This window comes from Tenrec ecaudatus, chromosome 2 (genome assembly GCF_050624435.1).
Source record: "Tenrec ecaudatus isolate mTenEca1 chromosome 2, mTenEca1.hap1, whole genome shotgun sequence".
In the NCBI taxonomy this organism is placed as follows: Eukaryota; Metazoa; Chordata; class Mammalia; order Afrosoricida; family Tenrecidae; genus Tenrec; species Tenrec ecaudatus.
In genome coordinates, this window is record NC_134531.1 from 148,528,049 (window position 1) to 148,542,661 (window position 14,613).

Here is a 14,613-nt window from a genome sequence, read left to right on the forward strand (position 1 = left end):
CGCGCGTAGTATGAGTCGGGTGTGTCCGTGCTGTGTAGATACAGCCCAGGCATCTGTGCGATGCCCGTGTCCTGTAAGACACGTGCCGTGGGAAGACATTCGCAAGGCGTGCGCTGCAATGCCAGCAGAGAATGCGCTCCAGGAGGGAGGGCTTCTCCAGATTTATGTTTCTATTTTTGCCTTAACCGTATGTATTGGACAGGGTTCTCTAGAGAGACAAACCAGATTGCTAGTAATTATAAGTATATTTATAAAGATAGATATATAATTCAAGAAATGAACCGTTAAATTATATACAGATAGATAATACAAGAAATTAGCAGTTAAATTATAAAGCAGTCAGACACTAGCAGTCCTTTAAGGCTTGAGAGCTGCCAGTTGCCAGTGCCCTTCTGTAGAGAGAGCTGGGCTATATATACCCAGGCAGCAAACAGCAAGGCAGGTCCCCAACTGTCATCAAATGTCGGACCCCAACTCCAGAGATGAACATTCCAATCGTGTGGGCTTGAAGGGACCTCACCTTACAGTGACACAGTCCACAGGCTAGACATCCCACAGGTAGTGTACCCCTTTAAACAGGCACAGAACAAGCAAGCCATTTATCCCTCTGCCCTTCAGTTAATCCTTGCGTTTATCGGCCAGGCTGGCACAATAAACTATAGCAATCTACCCCTTGCCAACCTGGCACCTGTACACAATTCTTTACCAATACATACTTATATAAGTTCCAGATATTAATGAAATCACACTTATACTTATCATCAATCATCTATCTTACATGTAAATGAAAACACACGAGTCAAATTATATCTGATATAACATACTTGAACAAAGGAAATATATGCAATAATCACAAAGAAAATACATTGACAATTACAAGCCTCGCTTTTCCAATTGATCATGTGGTCGTAATCGATAGGTAGAACTACCTTCTACTGCTACTCATTCTGTATTACCTTTGCCCTCAGCAAGCACCTCAGCTGGCTGTGGTTTTTTGCCTGGCGGGGTGACCCAGACCTTCATTCCTGAGGGGTCTGGGTCATTATAAGTCCTGTTAGGATTGGGTTGCCGTAACTTACCATTTACTTTAATAACAGGGCATGGTAACACTAAGAATCGGCCTATTGGATCTCCTGGATTCCGGACATATTCTTCTTTACCTCCATTATGTAGTACCTGTCCAATTTCTCCTTGGTACTCAGGATCAATCACACCACTTAGTACGGTGACACTCTTCCTGACCTGTTGATCCAAAGGCATGAGAAGCCCAAAGTGCCCAGGGGGCATTCTCAGCTGCCAGTTCAGTGGAATCCATGCTGTGTTTCCAGGTGGGAGAGTTCCTTTCTTCAGGACCAGGACTTCCAGGCCTGAGGAACACAGGGTTGCTGGAACAGGAAGCAAAAATGCTGCAAGGGGATCACTAGGAGTAATAATGAGTGGTGCCACTCCAGCTTCCACCCCTTGGTTCCTGGACCCATGAATTCTGGCTATTGGAGACACAGCACCATATATTGGCCGCTGGTTTAGAGAATGCGCTCCAGGAGGGAGGGCTTCTCCAGATTTGTTTCTATTTTTGCCTTAACCGTATGTTAAAATTCTGGCGGAATTGCATTTTCTGACTTATTGTTCACGTTCAGCTCTTACTGAATTAAGGTAATTTTTGAAAATTCCCTTCGGAGGAAAAGGCTGCTTCCCGAGTTACTGCTGGTCTGAGTGCTTCTCCCTTTGCTCAGGCAATCCTCTGCTACCAGCTGGCCGCTGGCCAGGGCCATAGCCTGGCTCAGTATCGCTATGCCAGGTGCCTACTGCAAGGCCTCGCCTCCTCGGAGGGCCCCGACCGCCAAAGGGCAGTGTCCATGCTGAAGCAGGCTGCCGACTCGGGCTTGAGAGAGGTGAGTGTCTTTGGTGGGGTCTGGCCTGGGCAGCTGGGGTATGTGGGAGTCGAGTAGACACTAAGATGCCCTTTTTCCTTCCTTCCTTGACCGCAGGCCCAAGCTTTCCTCGGGGTGCTTCTCACCAAGGAGGCAGACCTGGACGAGCTGAGAGCGGTGAAATACCTTTGGCTTGCAGCCAACAATGGGGTAGGAGGTCCCTGATAGTGCATGGCCTATTGGGGATAGAGGCTGACAAGTGAAGGGGCTTTGGAATGAGTATTGCGTTCCCCTGTGCTTAGAAGATCCTTTAGACGCACGGGGACATTGGCCAGCGTCAAGCCTTGGGTCTTGCTGACCCTTGGGCCAGCCTAGTGCCAGAGCTGTCGGGTGCTTAAAGTCGGCTTAATGTGGGAGTATTTGCACCATTGGGATTGGCACCCACTACAAAGCGAGCGTTTCTCCCTGGGAGCCTGTCGCTAAACACTTCCTAGCATATTGCGGGCCGGTTATTCTGTAACCCAACCCGTTTCCTTATCTCTGTAGTCAGGGGAGAGAGTTGTACCTGCCTCCCTTTGTCTACTTTCTCGGTGAATTGTTGTGAGGATCAAAATCTCACTGCAGTAGTAGGTGTGAAAGCCTTTGCAAGTGACATTCATTCCGAGGGGAGGCAGGAGTCTAGAGAAGGCAGACCCGGAACATAAGGGACTCCTAAGATACTCCATGGCCTAGGGGACAAATACCAGTGTCCTGGGGCATGTCATCCAGGCAGCCTGGCCCAACATTCCACAGGGCGTTTGGTCCCTGCCCTGTTTATAACCGTAGAGGGGCGGGAAATGGTCCTCGAACTTGGGGAGCACGGGATCACGCAGTTAGGGCCTCTGTGCTGTAGGAACTTCCCAGAATTCTGTGTCCCTGTGACTCCCCGAGAAGGGATCTCTCTCTGGTTTGCTGGGTTCCCCAAAGGTGTGTGGCTCACCTGTGGTCTGAGTTGTGTGTGGAAGGAGGGATTAAAAAACACCATGGGTGAATTCTGTGCTTGGCCTGCGTGGGGGCTGTCGCTTCTCTTGGTTCACCGGGTGCCTGAGCACTCAGTGTTGGCCGTCAGGTGCCGCCCAGTCAGCTGGGACTCAGAGTGACCCCACACACAACAGAAGCAGACTGCGCCCGGTCCGTGCCATCCTCACGGTCGTTGCTGTGTTTGAGCCTGTTGTGGTAGCCACTGCTTTAGTCCATCTCACTGAGTCTTCCTCTTTGTCACTGACCCTCGACTTTACCAAGCATGATGTCCTTTCCTAGGGACTGATCCCTCCTGGGATACATCCAAAGTAGTCCACAGTGGCTTTCCAAAATGAGGACTGAGGTAGCCAGCTGGTCCCTGCTGCTGTACCTGCCTTTCCCGCCTGAAAGCGCCCCGCATCCCTTGGCGCAGGCCCAGCACGGTGGGAGGAGACGCACACAGAGGGATGTGTGTCCCGCTTCGTGCAGGGCCGTGTTGGACCACAGGCTGCCCACGCGTTCCCCTCGCAGGGAAGTGTCTTCCTTGCTGCACCCCGAGAGGATTGCAGGAGTGCGCCTTGGGCCTTCCGTATGCCCAGCTCTGTTTTCTGGCCCGGTCTGTAGCCGTGAGCTCACGCTAGCTCTCGCCCAGCCTTTGCCCTGACTTACAGAAATGGGGTCAGGACTTCCTAGAAATTGGGCTATGGAGAGTAGCATAGAAATGAGTCCAAGGTGGGAGTTTTGGGTTGGTTTGTCTTTTTTCAAGTTGAGAGAATGAGTTTGGCGACGCTGTTCCAGTAGAGAGGGGGAGACTGATAATGCCGGCAACTGATGGGGAACAAAGAGTGGACTATTTGTTCTGTAACAAGGGGCTCGGGCAGAGGACGATGTTGAGGACGGCGCAGGACCAGCCGTGCTTTCTTCTGTCGTGCACGGGATCGCTGGGGGTCAGGGCCGACTCGATGGTGCCTGACACCACCACCAGGTGCTAATCTGTTCACCCATTGACTCCTCACAACAGCCCCGTGAGGTAGGTGCTGCGAGATGAGGAAACTGAGGCACAGAGATGGCGGGGACATGGCTGAGGTTGCGTAGCTGCTCAGTGGTGCAGCCAAGATCGGCACCCAGGCACTCTTGCTGCGCCCATGAGCACCCACACCTACCCGACACTGCCCCTGACAGTTCCCAGGAAGGGCCGGAGCCGCGGAGTGGTGGGTGAGGTGGCGGCCTTTCAAGGGAGTAGAAGCATGTTTCTTGTCATTGATTCCTCTCGGCCTGCCTGACGGAGATTCCGGAAGGCAAATAGGCCACTTGGGACACGTATCATCCACCGTGGCCTCCTGGCTCTTTCCGGATAGTGTAGGAGCCTGACTCCCTGGTTTCCCCCGGCCTCGCTGAGTACTTCCTGCAGCCTTTATTGGGCTGGGTTTCAGCCCTGCGTTGGTGTGAGAGGCTAGCAGCCCCATGCCTGCTGGCTGGACTCTCCCTGGGTGTCTGTGGGGCGGGGGGAGCACTGTATCCTTTGGGTTGGGGGATGCTGAGCTCTGGATTTCCAGAGACGGGGCCCCTCAGCGTCGGGAGGGGCAAGGTTTTCCTCTTGCCTTCACATTACAGTGGCTCAGTCTTGCACCCGTGTGTCTGTCTGTTTCCTCCATAGGACCCACAGAGCACATACCACTTAGGGATTTGCTACGAGAAGGGCATTGGAGTACAGCGGAATCTGGGAGAGGCTGTGAGGTGCTACCAGCAGGCGGCGGCTCTGGGGAGCAAGCCGGCCCAGGAGAGGCTGCGGACCCTCGTCTCTACAGAGGCATCCGGTACAGAGCCACAGCAGAGCCGGGCACCGGGTGACAGAAGAGGGTGGCAGTGGTCACTGGTCTCAGTCCCCTACCTCATAGTGGTTGAGAACATGGCTTTTGGAGTCATGGCAGGCCTGAGTTTCAGCCCTCGCCCCATCACTGGGCTCTAGCCTGCTTGTTCACCTCTCACACTGAGAGCCCTGGTGAACCGAACCAGTGGGTGGCTGAAAGAGGAAGGGAGCCTGTCCTTCACCAGGAGGTGCTAAGTAAGCAGGAGCTGCTCTGAAGAAGGTGTCCTGAGGCCGCCATGCCCGGAATTACCCTTTAAGGGCTCTGAGCTCCCTGCGGAGGCATGACTCCCTGGGGTGGGCTGGGTGCACAGTGCCAGGGGAACCAGGTGCTCCAAGCTAGGGGTCCAAGAGTCCAGCATGAACGAGAGTTGCTTTCACTTCTTGCAGCCCTCGGGCCCAGCGAGCTGGCCGTGGCAGGAGTGAAGTCCTTCTCCAGCCCCTCCCTGTGCAGTCTGAACACCTTGCTGGCAGGAGCTTCGCACCTCCCACACGCCTGGAGCACGGGGAGCCTCGGGCTCCTCTGCAGAAGTGGACACCTGGGAGGCAGCCCTGGTGCCAGTAGCACTGGTAACCCACTACACTCGCAGTCCTTGGAAAGGAGTCTGGTCAGACTGGGTTTTGGCTAAGGTGAGACAAAACACCGTCCTCTGTACTTTTTGTGGGGGTCAAGAGGTTGGATGACAACAAGGACAGGGTGTGCAGGAGCCCTTTCCAGCATAGTCCTTGCAGTGGGAGCTAAGGGTCCCACATCATTTCAAGGGCATGGCTAACAAATAAATGCCATGGCTGCCCTCCGGTTGGTAGCCTCACAACTGAGCAGGGGATGCTCTGATCTGTTCACAGAAAGGGCCCATTCACTGGCCGATGAGCAATTCTGAAGGGCATTGTGTGTGTCTTCGAGCCCGTGATTTGCCTTCTCTGTCCCCCTGCCTCAGTTTCCTCAGGCTTAGACTGATCCCCAGCTGGGTTTATGAGAGGATTTTATATTTTTGTTGTTATATATGAGAGCACTTCAAAAAACTCATGGGAAAAAATCCCATTATTTTTCGATTCCCTTTTTTTCCACAGACTGAATTTTTTTCATTCTTTATTGTGAATTGGGCGGTGGTGAACAGTAGATCACCAGTTTTACATTCAACTAGTCCTACACGTTTTGTGTTATCACGTCCACAATGGGTTTCCCTATCTGGACTAAGACCACGGAACTGTGGGACAGACCAACAGGTGGGCAGGCTCCCTGGCCCCTGGAGGCAAAGGCCAAGGGACCACGTAGCTGAGAGGCTGAGGACCATTGGCTGTATCCTTACTGTATCCTTACTGCTCCTGTTCTTCCTTCTTACTGAATCCTTCTGAACAATGTCCTTGGGTACACGCCGCCCTTCTGATCGCAAATGGTCGATTGTACAGACCTCTCCTAATACTGCTTCCCTTATGCTCCTGTCTACTGTCTGACTCAAAATTGAGCCATGGGAGTGAGTTCATTTCTAGTCCTGAAGGAGGACGAAGGGCCATAGTGTCAGGGGCCCCATCTGTCTCTTAACTCTTAACTCCCTGCCGTGGAGTCAGTGCTGACTCACAACTACCCCCTGTGGGTTTCTGAGACCAGAACCTTTGATAGGAGTAGAAAGTCCAATCTTTCTCCCAAGGAGCTGCTGGTGGTCTCCAACTGCCGGCCATGTGGACTGCAGCCCAACGTGTAACCACTGCACCGCCAGGGCTCCATCACCGGTCTCTAACCAATAAGCTTAGTCCCTTTTATGATTTCGAGTTTTGCCCCACCCATTTTCAGCCCTCTATCTAGGACCTTGTAATATGATCCTTTTCCAAGCAGTTGGTTGCAGTAGCCGGGCACCATCCAGCTCTCCTGGTCTCAGGGTCATGGGGGCTGATATTCACATTCCCACAAACTTTTTTATTTTTAATTTACAGAAACTCATTTATTAAATCTCCAATAGAACAAAGACAAATCATGCAGATGAGAGGGACTACTAACACAGAATTCACAGTCACGTGGCAACTTGATCATAGGAAACTGTCACAAAATCATGATTACAAAAGCTCCCAAGATATGGATTGTGATAAGAATTGTACGAGCCCCCAATAAAATGATTAAAAAAAAAAAAACAGCTTCCAGGATTGGTCAGGCCCCTCTGACCAAAATACCTTGGCTAAAGTATGAGTCATGACGGTGTAATCCTATTATTGTTGTTATGTGCCTTTGAGTTGGTTTCAACTCACAGTGAGCCTCTGTACAACAGAATGGCCCACTGGCCAGGCTTGCACCTTTCTCACAATCATTGTTAGACTTGAGCTCATTGTGTAGCCACTGTGTCAATGCAAGCTGCCAGGGCCTTCCTCTGTGTGCCGCCCCTCTGGTTTAACAAGCCTGGTGGCTTTTTTCACAGACTTGTCTCTGATCACGTGGCCAAAGTATGAAAGGTGAAGCCTTGCCATCCTGGCTTCTAAGGAACATTCTGGCTGTACTTCTTCCAAGACAGATTTGCTTGTTCTTCTGGAAATCCACAATACTTTCAATGTTCTTCAACAGCACCATAATCCAAAAGCATCGATTCTTCTTTGGTCTCGTTTATTCACTGTCCAATTTTCCCATGCATATGAAGAGATTGAAAATATCATGTCTTAAGTCAGGCGCAACTTAATCCTCAAAGTAACCTCCTTGCCTCTCAAAACTCGAAAGAAGTTCCGTGCAACAGATGTGCCCATTGAAATACGTAGCTTAATCTCTTGTCTGTTACTTCCATGAGCATTGATTGTCCATCAGTCCCTGACAACTTCCATCTCGTCTCTGTTTATGATGATGTTGTCTGTTGGTCCAGTTGTGAGGATTTGGGTTTTCTTCACATTGAGTTGTCATCTGTATGGAAGGCCGAAGTCCTTGATCTCCATCAGCAAGTGCTTCACGTCCTTCCTTTCAACAAGCAAGCTTGTGTCATTTGCATATTACAAGTTTTTAACAAACCTCGCTCCAATTTTGATACCAATACTTGTCCATCATTTTGGCATAGAGTGGTGGCTTGTGTGTTGCTGTGGTGCTGAAAGCTGTATAACCAATATTTCACATCCCATCAGGGTCACCCAAGGTGAACAGGCTTCAGTTGGGCCTTCCAGTGCAGCCATGCAAGGATGCCAATTGTAGGAAGATCACAGGCCAGTGGGTGGAAAGTCTTGGGGATCCAATGGTGGTAGAATCATCTCAGTGCTGGCAGGGGTCTCCATGGGACTCCTCTAGCTCCAGGGCTCTGGCTCATCAGTATAGCTTCATGTGGCTCTGCCATGGCGTCAGGAACCAGGTCCAAGCCTCTCACAAACTTTTGAGGCCTCCCTGTATTTACTATATAGTATTTAACATATAATGTAAAATGATGACCAGCATTCTGGTCTGTAATTTCTGTAATGGAGCCTGACATTTGCCTCTGTTTTCCCACAGTGGGTTCATGCCCCTCTTCCCTTCCCTGTTGGAATGGAAGAAAGGAGCTACCGAAATACCGGGATGTGTGTGCATGGGTGTTTCGGGCCGTCACCCTTGGAGCTTGAAGCTGGAACTTGAGGCGCTCAGAGACTTGGCACCCATTTGGGGTGCCACAGAAAAGGCCAGTTATCCACCCCCCTCCCCAAAGAGCCTTGAGGAAAGCGTGTGCAGAGCCAGGCTCCAGCCCCTAGCCTGCCGTGCCCCCTCGACACACCAACCTGACTCGCTGCACTATTGCCTCAGCTGTAGCCCACGAGCAGTGGAGTGGAGTGTGCCCTCCTGCCTTACAGGGCTGGTGGCAGCTGAGTTTGAACATGACCGTCACAGCAGTTCCCTACAGAGGGGGCCTTGGCTGGTGCTCACTCAGGCCTGGAGAGCCAGAGCGATGGCCGGGGCAACACAGCTCTCTGAGTCACCAGGCTGGACCTGGCATCTCGAGTCCTGGCCCAGGGCTCGCTCTCACCAGTCCGCGAGGCCTTGAGATGGATCTGCCAACGTGAGCTGGGGCTTCTGGTTCCTCGGGGCAGGAGAAGCAGTTCTGAGATCTTCTTTAGGGAAGGGCGTGTTTAATAAAATTGCTATCGGATTATCTCACCCCATGGCCCTTGAGTGTGCTGTGGAGAGCCCGGGCGATGGGCAGGGGAGCTGGAAGCCGAGGCGCCCTCCTCATCTCTGAACTCGCCATTAACCAATTTAAAGGGTCTTAAAAGCTTCTCCAAGAGAGACTTAGGAAAAATAAGATTTCTGAGTCAACACTAATGACTCCAATTACTGAATTTGCAAAATAGCTGTTCCCTGGTTTCCGGATATTAGCCAGAGTTCAATAGCATAAATGTGGTTGAGGTGGGGTGGGAGGGGGAGGACTAAGGGCCAAACTCACTGGTGACTATTTAAATGGGAGGGGCCACGCAGCTCAAAAGTGGGGGGGTTTGCAGTGGGGAAAGGCAGGGGAAGTTATGCACGTCACCCCCACCCCTCCGTCACCACTAGTGGTCTGGGCCTTGTTACTGGTGGCATCTTGAGTCTGGCACTACAGTCAGCCCCCCTGGGCCCTCACATGCTTGGCTCCTTGGTTGCAGAGAGCCCTGCTCCTTGATGCCTCAGGCTCCTCAACAATTAGCCCAGGGCCCCACATGGGGGCTCGGTACCCATTGGTTAAAGCCCAGGGATTTAAAGCTGTGCTGCGCACTAATCACGCCGCAAAAATTAATTAATAAATAAATATATATATAAATAAATAAATAACGGTTTCTGCGGCCGCAGCACTGGACATCCCCTTTTTATAGACTCGCCACGCTGCACAGCAGCATGTGCAGGGTGCCAAGATGTCCTACCTACCGCAAGAACTCGGTTACCCCAGTGTCTCCCGAGCCACGCCGAGCAGACACTGTGGCCCCTGAAGATTGTTTAGGAAGGTGGGGAGGCTCTGGGTGAAATGTCACCACTGGCCCTTGCCAGGGAGCCGCTCACCCCGGCCTCTTCCCCTCCCTCATTGTCCCTTTGCGCCCTCTGGATGCAGCTTCCTCCAAACCACGCCTGGGCCCAGGTCAGTCAGACCAGCCTGCTGGGCTGGGCCACTTGCAGGAACGGGCGGCCAGGCACAGTTCTCTGTTGCAAGTTACCCAGTGATTTGATTTGAGGCACACAAGTGGGTGTGGGATATTTTTAAACTCGGGTTTAAAAAGGAAGGCCCTAGCTGGGTGGAGAGGGAAGGATGGGAGAGTCATAAGAGAGGTTGTCAAGGGACCAGAAATCTTTGGCTCTCCGTCACTGCGGTCTTGCTACAGCCCCAGGGGACGGACCTCACCGGCAGACCGGGAACTGCAGTGCTTTTGCTCCTGTTATTAATGACTCCTCCTCGTCAGCGCCTGGGAGGAAATGCGAAGGAAGGGCAGGGAGGCGACTCCCCAAGCCAGGATGCTGAGTGACCCCCAGGTCCAGGGCCTGAGCCCCTGAGCAATGAGACCTTGTGCAGGCGCCTACTGCCTTCCTCCAGGGAGCTTGATACCAGGACAGGAGGGTGAGGGAGGGGAGGAGGGTGATAAGGCTGTTTGGTTCATGGTATCTCCTGTGCTAATAAGGTACCAGGCACTTACGTGGCCTGTAAGTACTTATTCTGTGAATGAGTCAATGCATCTTCTCATCTCTCCACCCAGTGCTTGACCACCAGGTCTGCCTACCATACGGGAGGTGCTTTAAATCACTGTTGAATGAATGAATGCACGCATGATTTTGTTTCCTCACTGCTGCCCCTGGTGCCACTTCTGGGACCTGATAAGGGCTCATTAAAGGCAAACCCTTTGTTGAGTGAGTGTTACTGATCATGCCCCCCCCCCATTACACATACCTGCTATTTAATAGGGGCTAGAGAACGCCAACGTCTTTGCTAGGGGCACACCATGTGCCAAGCTGGCCTGTGCTAAGCCTTCCCTCCCACCCCACCCCAGCCTACCCGTCCATCTTCTTTTGGGATCTGGTTCTCTCCAGTCCCAAGGGTGCTGATTGCCATTTCTCTCTCGCTTCAGCCAGCGAAGGAGGGTCAGTGAGCTGCCACGCTGCAGTTGGGTGACAGGCTTGAAGGCTGCCTGTCAATCTCCCAGCTGCCCCCAGGCTCTGAGTGAGCTCCGCATTGCACTCCTGGCGCTGGGGAACAGCTGACTATTGATAAAAAATGTCCCTCTGCGCTTTCCAAATTAAGACGACATTTAACTGAGTGCTTGCTGGCTCGCCTGCTCCCTCAGCTTCCCAGGGGACAGAGTCCAACTTGGTGGGAAGGGAACTGTTTTGAGCCCATCCAAAGACTCAGCTTTGACATCTTGGCTGAGGTCAAGAAGTTTCTGTAACTTTTCCTGCTCAGCACTCTGGCTTCTGTTACTGCATGAACTGCGTCCCTCTCAGCCTGTTGTTGGGCAAGGGGCTGGTAGAGCCTGCCGGGGTGGGATGGGGTGGGGGTGAGGGATTGCCAGGTGTGGGAGGGAGCAAGCAAAGTGCAGCCAACCCTCACCTAGCTTAACACAACCCCCTCTTCCCTGCCCATCCAAGAGCTGTTGTCTTAGAGTAGGAAGCAGCTCTCCACACGAGCTCCCCAGGCTTCTGCAGAGAGGGCAGAGCTGAAGACTGACCTAGGGGATGACCTCACCAGTGGTCCTTCATCTGATTTAGGTCACAGGCGCCCTGGAAGCACTGGCCCCTTCCCTAGAACAAGGGCACAGCCATCCAGATTGGTATGCAGTTCAGAAGGTTCATCGATCCCGAGGTTCCATCAAGGACGCTTGGTGTACCAGCAGCTCGAGAGACTCGATACTGGGAACTCTAACGGGGCATTGCGAGGGGTGGTTCAGAAAGAGAGAGAGAAGGCTTGTGCACCTTGAAGAGCGAGGCCGAGGTCGCCGAGTTACACACGGGGAATTTGTCGAGCTGCCATGTGTTTGGCTGTGTATGGGGAGCCCTGGTAGCACAATGGTTAAGTGCTTGGCTGCTAGCCAACAGGTCAGTGGTTCAAACCTACCAGCCGCTTTGGGAGAGAAGCCCTGGCCATCCTGTTGCAGATTTCAGCCGAGGTGAGCCTGCAGGGCAGTCCCACTCTGCCTCCCTCACAGGGTTGCTGAGAGTCAGAGTCGACTTGAGGGTACACAATAGCAACATCTGTGCACATTCTCATCAATCACCACAACAAAAATATAATCAAAGACAACGAACCTTTGATACACCTGAAAGAGCATCTGCTCTTTCCACATCCTTGGCTCTAAAATGAAGAGCTGAGGTTGACAAATGATGTGTGAATTGCCTGGGCCTGAGGACGTTTGATAGTGTCTTAGAGCGGTGCTGCATCGCCTTTCTTATAGGTCACATGTGCCTTTGAGAACCTGAGGAGAGCTGCTATATGCATCTTGTGCCCAGAAAAATGCTTTTACACAAAATGTGGCCAGCTACTGAGGGGGACCCAACGGCTACAGGCTGAGGACTTTTGAACTAGAGTGACAGTGATCCAGTGTTCCCAAGAGTCCTGCTGTCACCCGTGGTCCTCAAGTCACCTCCTCCCCCTCTAGGCTCCTCTCACCTCGCCAACACCAGCGCTGTACTGAAGAGCCCTTAGTAAGTGGGGCAGCAGTCAGCATGGACTATCCAGTGGCCATGGCTTCAGAATCTGTTTTCCATTATATAATCATTCCTCCCTAGAGACATCTGATCTGGAGATCCCGTATACATGAAAGGGCTCTCTGGTTGAAGCACTCATCTACCCTTCCGTCCAGCCACCCATTCAACGACCACGCGTTATGCATCAGCTTGATGCCCAGCCCCTGCCTGGACAGTCCAGCGATCCTTCCTGTGCTTGGTTTCCCCACACCTCCCTCACTGACTACAGAACCGAACAGCTCTGTGGGCCAGCTTAAAATGCTTAGATCTTGTAAGAGATCACTCAGACCTGGTCGTCAGGTGAGCAGAGACCCAGTTTTTGCCTTGCCCCTTAAGCACGGGCTTATGTGGGGCCTTATTTCCCTCATCTGTAAAATGCAGTGATGACTGCCACCCTGCATCCCACGTACCCTGATTGTCATTATCTCCATCTGAAAGGATGATTGGCCCATTCCCGTGGACCTAAGTACTGAGCTCTAAGGGGACAGAAGGAGGAGCAGAGGAGAGATGCAGGCTTCAGTGTCCGGAGAGGCTGGTGTAACTGAGAGCTGTCGACTTGGAAATTTCCAGGAAAATTGTGAGGCTGAGCCTTGGGAAGATATTTGCTGTTTCTTCATTCTTTTTCCTCTCACCCTTCAGAAGGTCCCCTGCTGTCAGCGTGCATTTCATCCACTATCCTCTGGGGCCTGAATGCAGAGCCTATGCCTGCTGGTGGCAGAGATTACTCGCCCAGTGGGTCAGGAAAGATGACTCCTGTACCTGAAGGGCTGCTTGCTGGGGAAGGACAGAGTTCTGCAGCAGGCCAGAGCCAAGTCCTCTGTGCTGGCCACAGAGATGTGCAGGCCTGAGCAGCTTGGGAAATATTCACCTCACAGGCCTGACGGAAGCTCAGGCTCGGCCACCTTGGGTAAAACCCCGCCTTCGGAGGCTCTCGCTTGTCTTTTCCTTGACTGGCAGTCTAATGTCAAGGTCAAGGGCATAGGTTTTGGTATTGGACAAGCTGAGGCCCAGATGCTGCCTCTGCCTCCAACTCCCTGCTTGGGGGATGGCGGTGGGGTGGGAGGGGAAGGCAAGGAGAGACGGTCGTCTCAAAGTCTCCGAGCCCTCGTCTGTTACATACGGGGGTACTCAGATCTCCCTTTCAGGGTTGTGAAAATTAAGTCACTCCACATTGTCGAGCCTAGTGCACAACTTTGTATAGGGGCTTGATAAACCAGTACCACTGCTCTCAGCCTCAGTTTCCCAGGCGAGCAGCTGGGATGATGAAGAGGGGAGTGGGCTCAAGAGCACCCGTGTCCATGGCCTGTGTACCCAACACTGTGCATCAGCGTCCCTCAGCCTGTCCAGGGACAACAAGACTCTTCCTGACACAGGAAGGGTCTCTCTGGGTTACTCTTCCCACTTCCCCGACTGGGGCAAACAGAATGAGTCACTGTTTTCTTTTATTAGGAGGTCACTGAGCATCGCCCGGGACCCCCAGGAGCCAGCTCCCCACCCCCAGATCCACCAAGCCCCCTCTTCCTGCTTGGCGCTCCCTGCCATGGCTTCCACTGAAGGGAGGCTCTGTGGACCGGGGTGTGTTTTGCCAGCAAACACTGATCTCAGCCCCCAGTTGCCTGCCCTCCGAAGCAGTCCTAGGGTCCCTGCTGCCTGTTCAGGGCCAGCATGGGTCACCTCCAAGTTTGTAGGCTGCCTCTGGTCAGTGAGTTCAGAGATTTTAGAAGCCAGGTCAGGCCTCAGGAGCTGCAGTCAGGGCTCCCCGACAGCTCCCAGGGCCCAATGTTCCAGAATCCCGAGATGTCCTCCTTGGGTTCAGAGGCCCCTGCTGCTGCTGCTGCTGGTCCTACCTTTCTTCCCAGCGGGCGGCCCCTGGGCGTCCGGGCCCGTGGCCCCGCTGGTGGCCAGGTCCAGGCTGAGGGTCCGACCGCAGACCGAGAGCCGCCGCAGCGCCTCCGAGGCGGCTTCCACAGGCACCACGCTGGAGCGCTGCGCCAGCAGCATCTCCAACAGTGAGCTCATCTCGGAGACGAAGGTGCTGGCCAGCCGCGTGCCCGCGGGGCTCAGCTCGGGCCCCGCCGCCTTCCCGAACGTCTGGAAGGTGCGAGGCGCCTCCGAGGAGACGGAGGCGTCCGCAGAGCACACGTTGTCGCGGTAGTTGGTGGCGAGGGGCAAAGAGAGCCTCGCCATCCAGGCTGGGTCGGGGGCGCTCAGCCGGTTCAGGTCCAGGCCTGCAAGGGGAGGACAGG

At 53.2% G+C, this 14,613-nt stretch overlaps 2 protein-coding genes across 5 annotated transcripts in view; one reads left to right on the top strand and one right to left on the bottom strand.

The window, feature by feature from the left end:
- DELE1 (DAP3 binding cell death enhancer 1) overlaps positions 1-14,613 on the top strand; it is a 27,404-nt gene that overhangs the window by 10,214 nt on the left and 2,577 nt on the right. Inside the window, exons 9-13 of one of the 4 annotated variants that reach the window (XM_075541745.1) lie at positions 1,734-1,892; positions 1,989-2,081; positions 4,528-4,687; positions 5,128-5,367; positions 7,146-7,730. In XM_075541745.1, coding sequence (XP_075397860.1) covers positions 1,734-1,892; positions 1,989-2,081; positions 4,528-4,687; positions 5,128-5,366 — 651 coding nt within the window. In that variant the 3' untranslated portion in view covers position 5,367; positions 7,146-7,730. Of the gene's footprint in view, positions 1-1,733; positions 1,893-1,988; positions 2,082-4,527; positions 4,688-5,127; positions 5,368-6,669; positions 6,865-7,145; positions 7,731-8,188; positions 8,936-14,613 lie in introns of those variants that run through there. The other 3 variants (XM_075541747.1, XM_075541744.1, XM_075541746.1) reach the window with 3 other exon arrangements.
- PCDH12 (protocadherin 12) overlaps positions 14,180-14,613 on the bottom strand; it is a 14,859-nt gene continuing 14,425 nt past the window's right edge. Inside the window, exon 4 of the mRNA XM_075542699.1 lies at positions 14,180-14,595. Coding sequence (XP_075398814.1) covers positions 14,180-14,595 — 416 coding nt within the window. The remainder of the gene's footprint in view (positions 14,596-14,613) is intronic.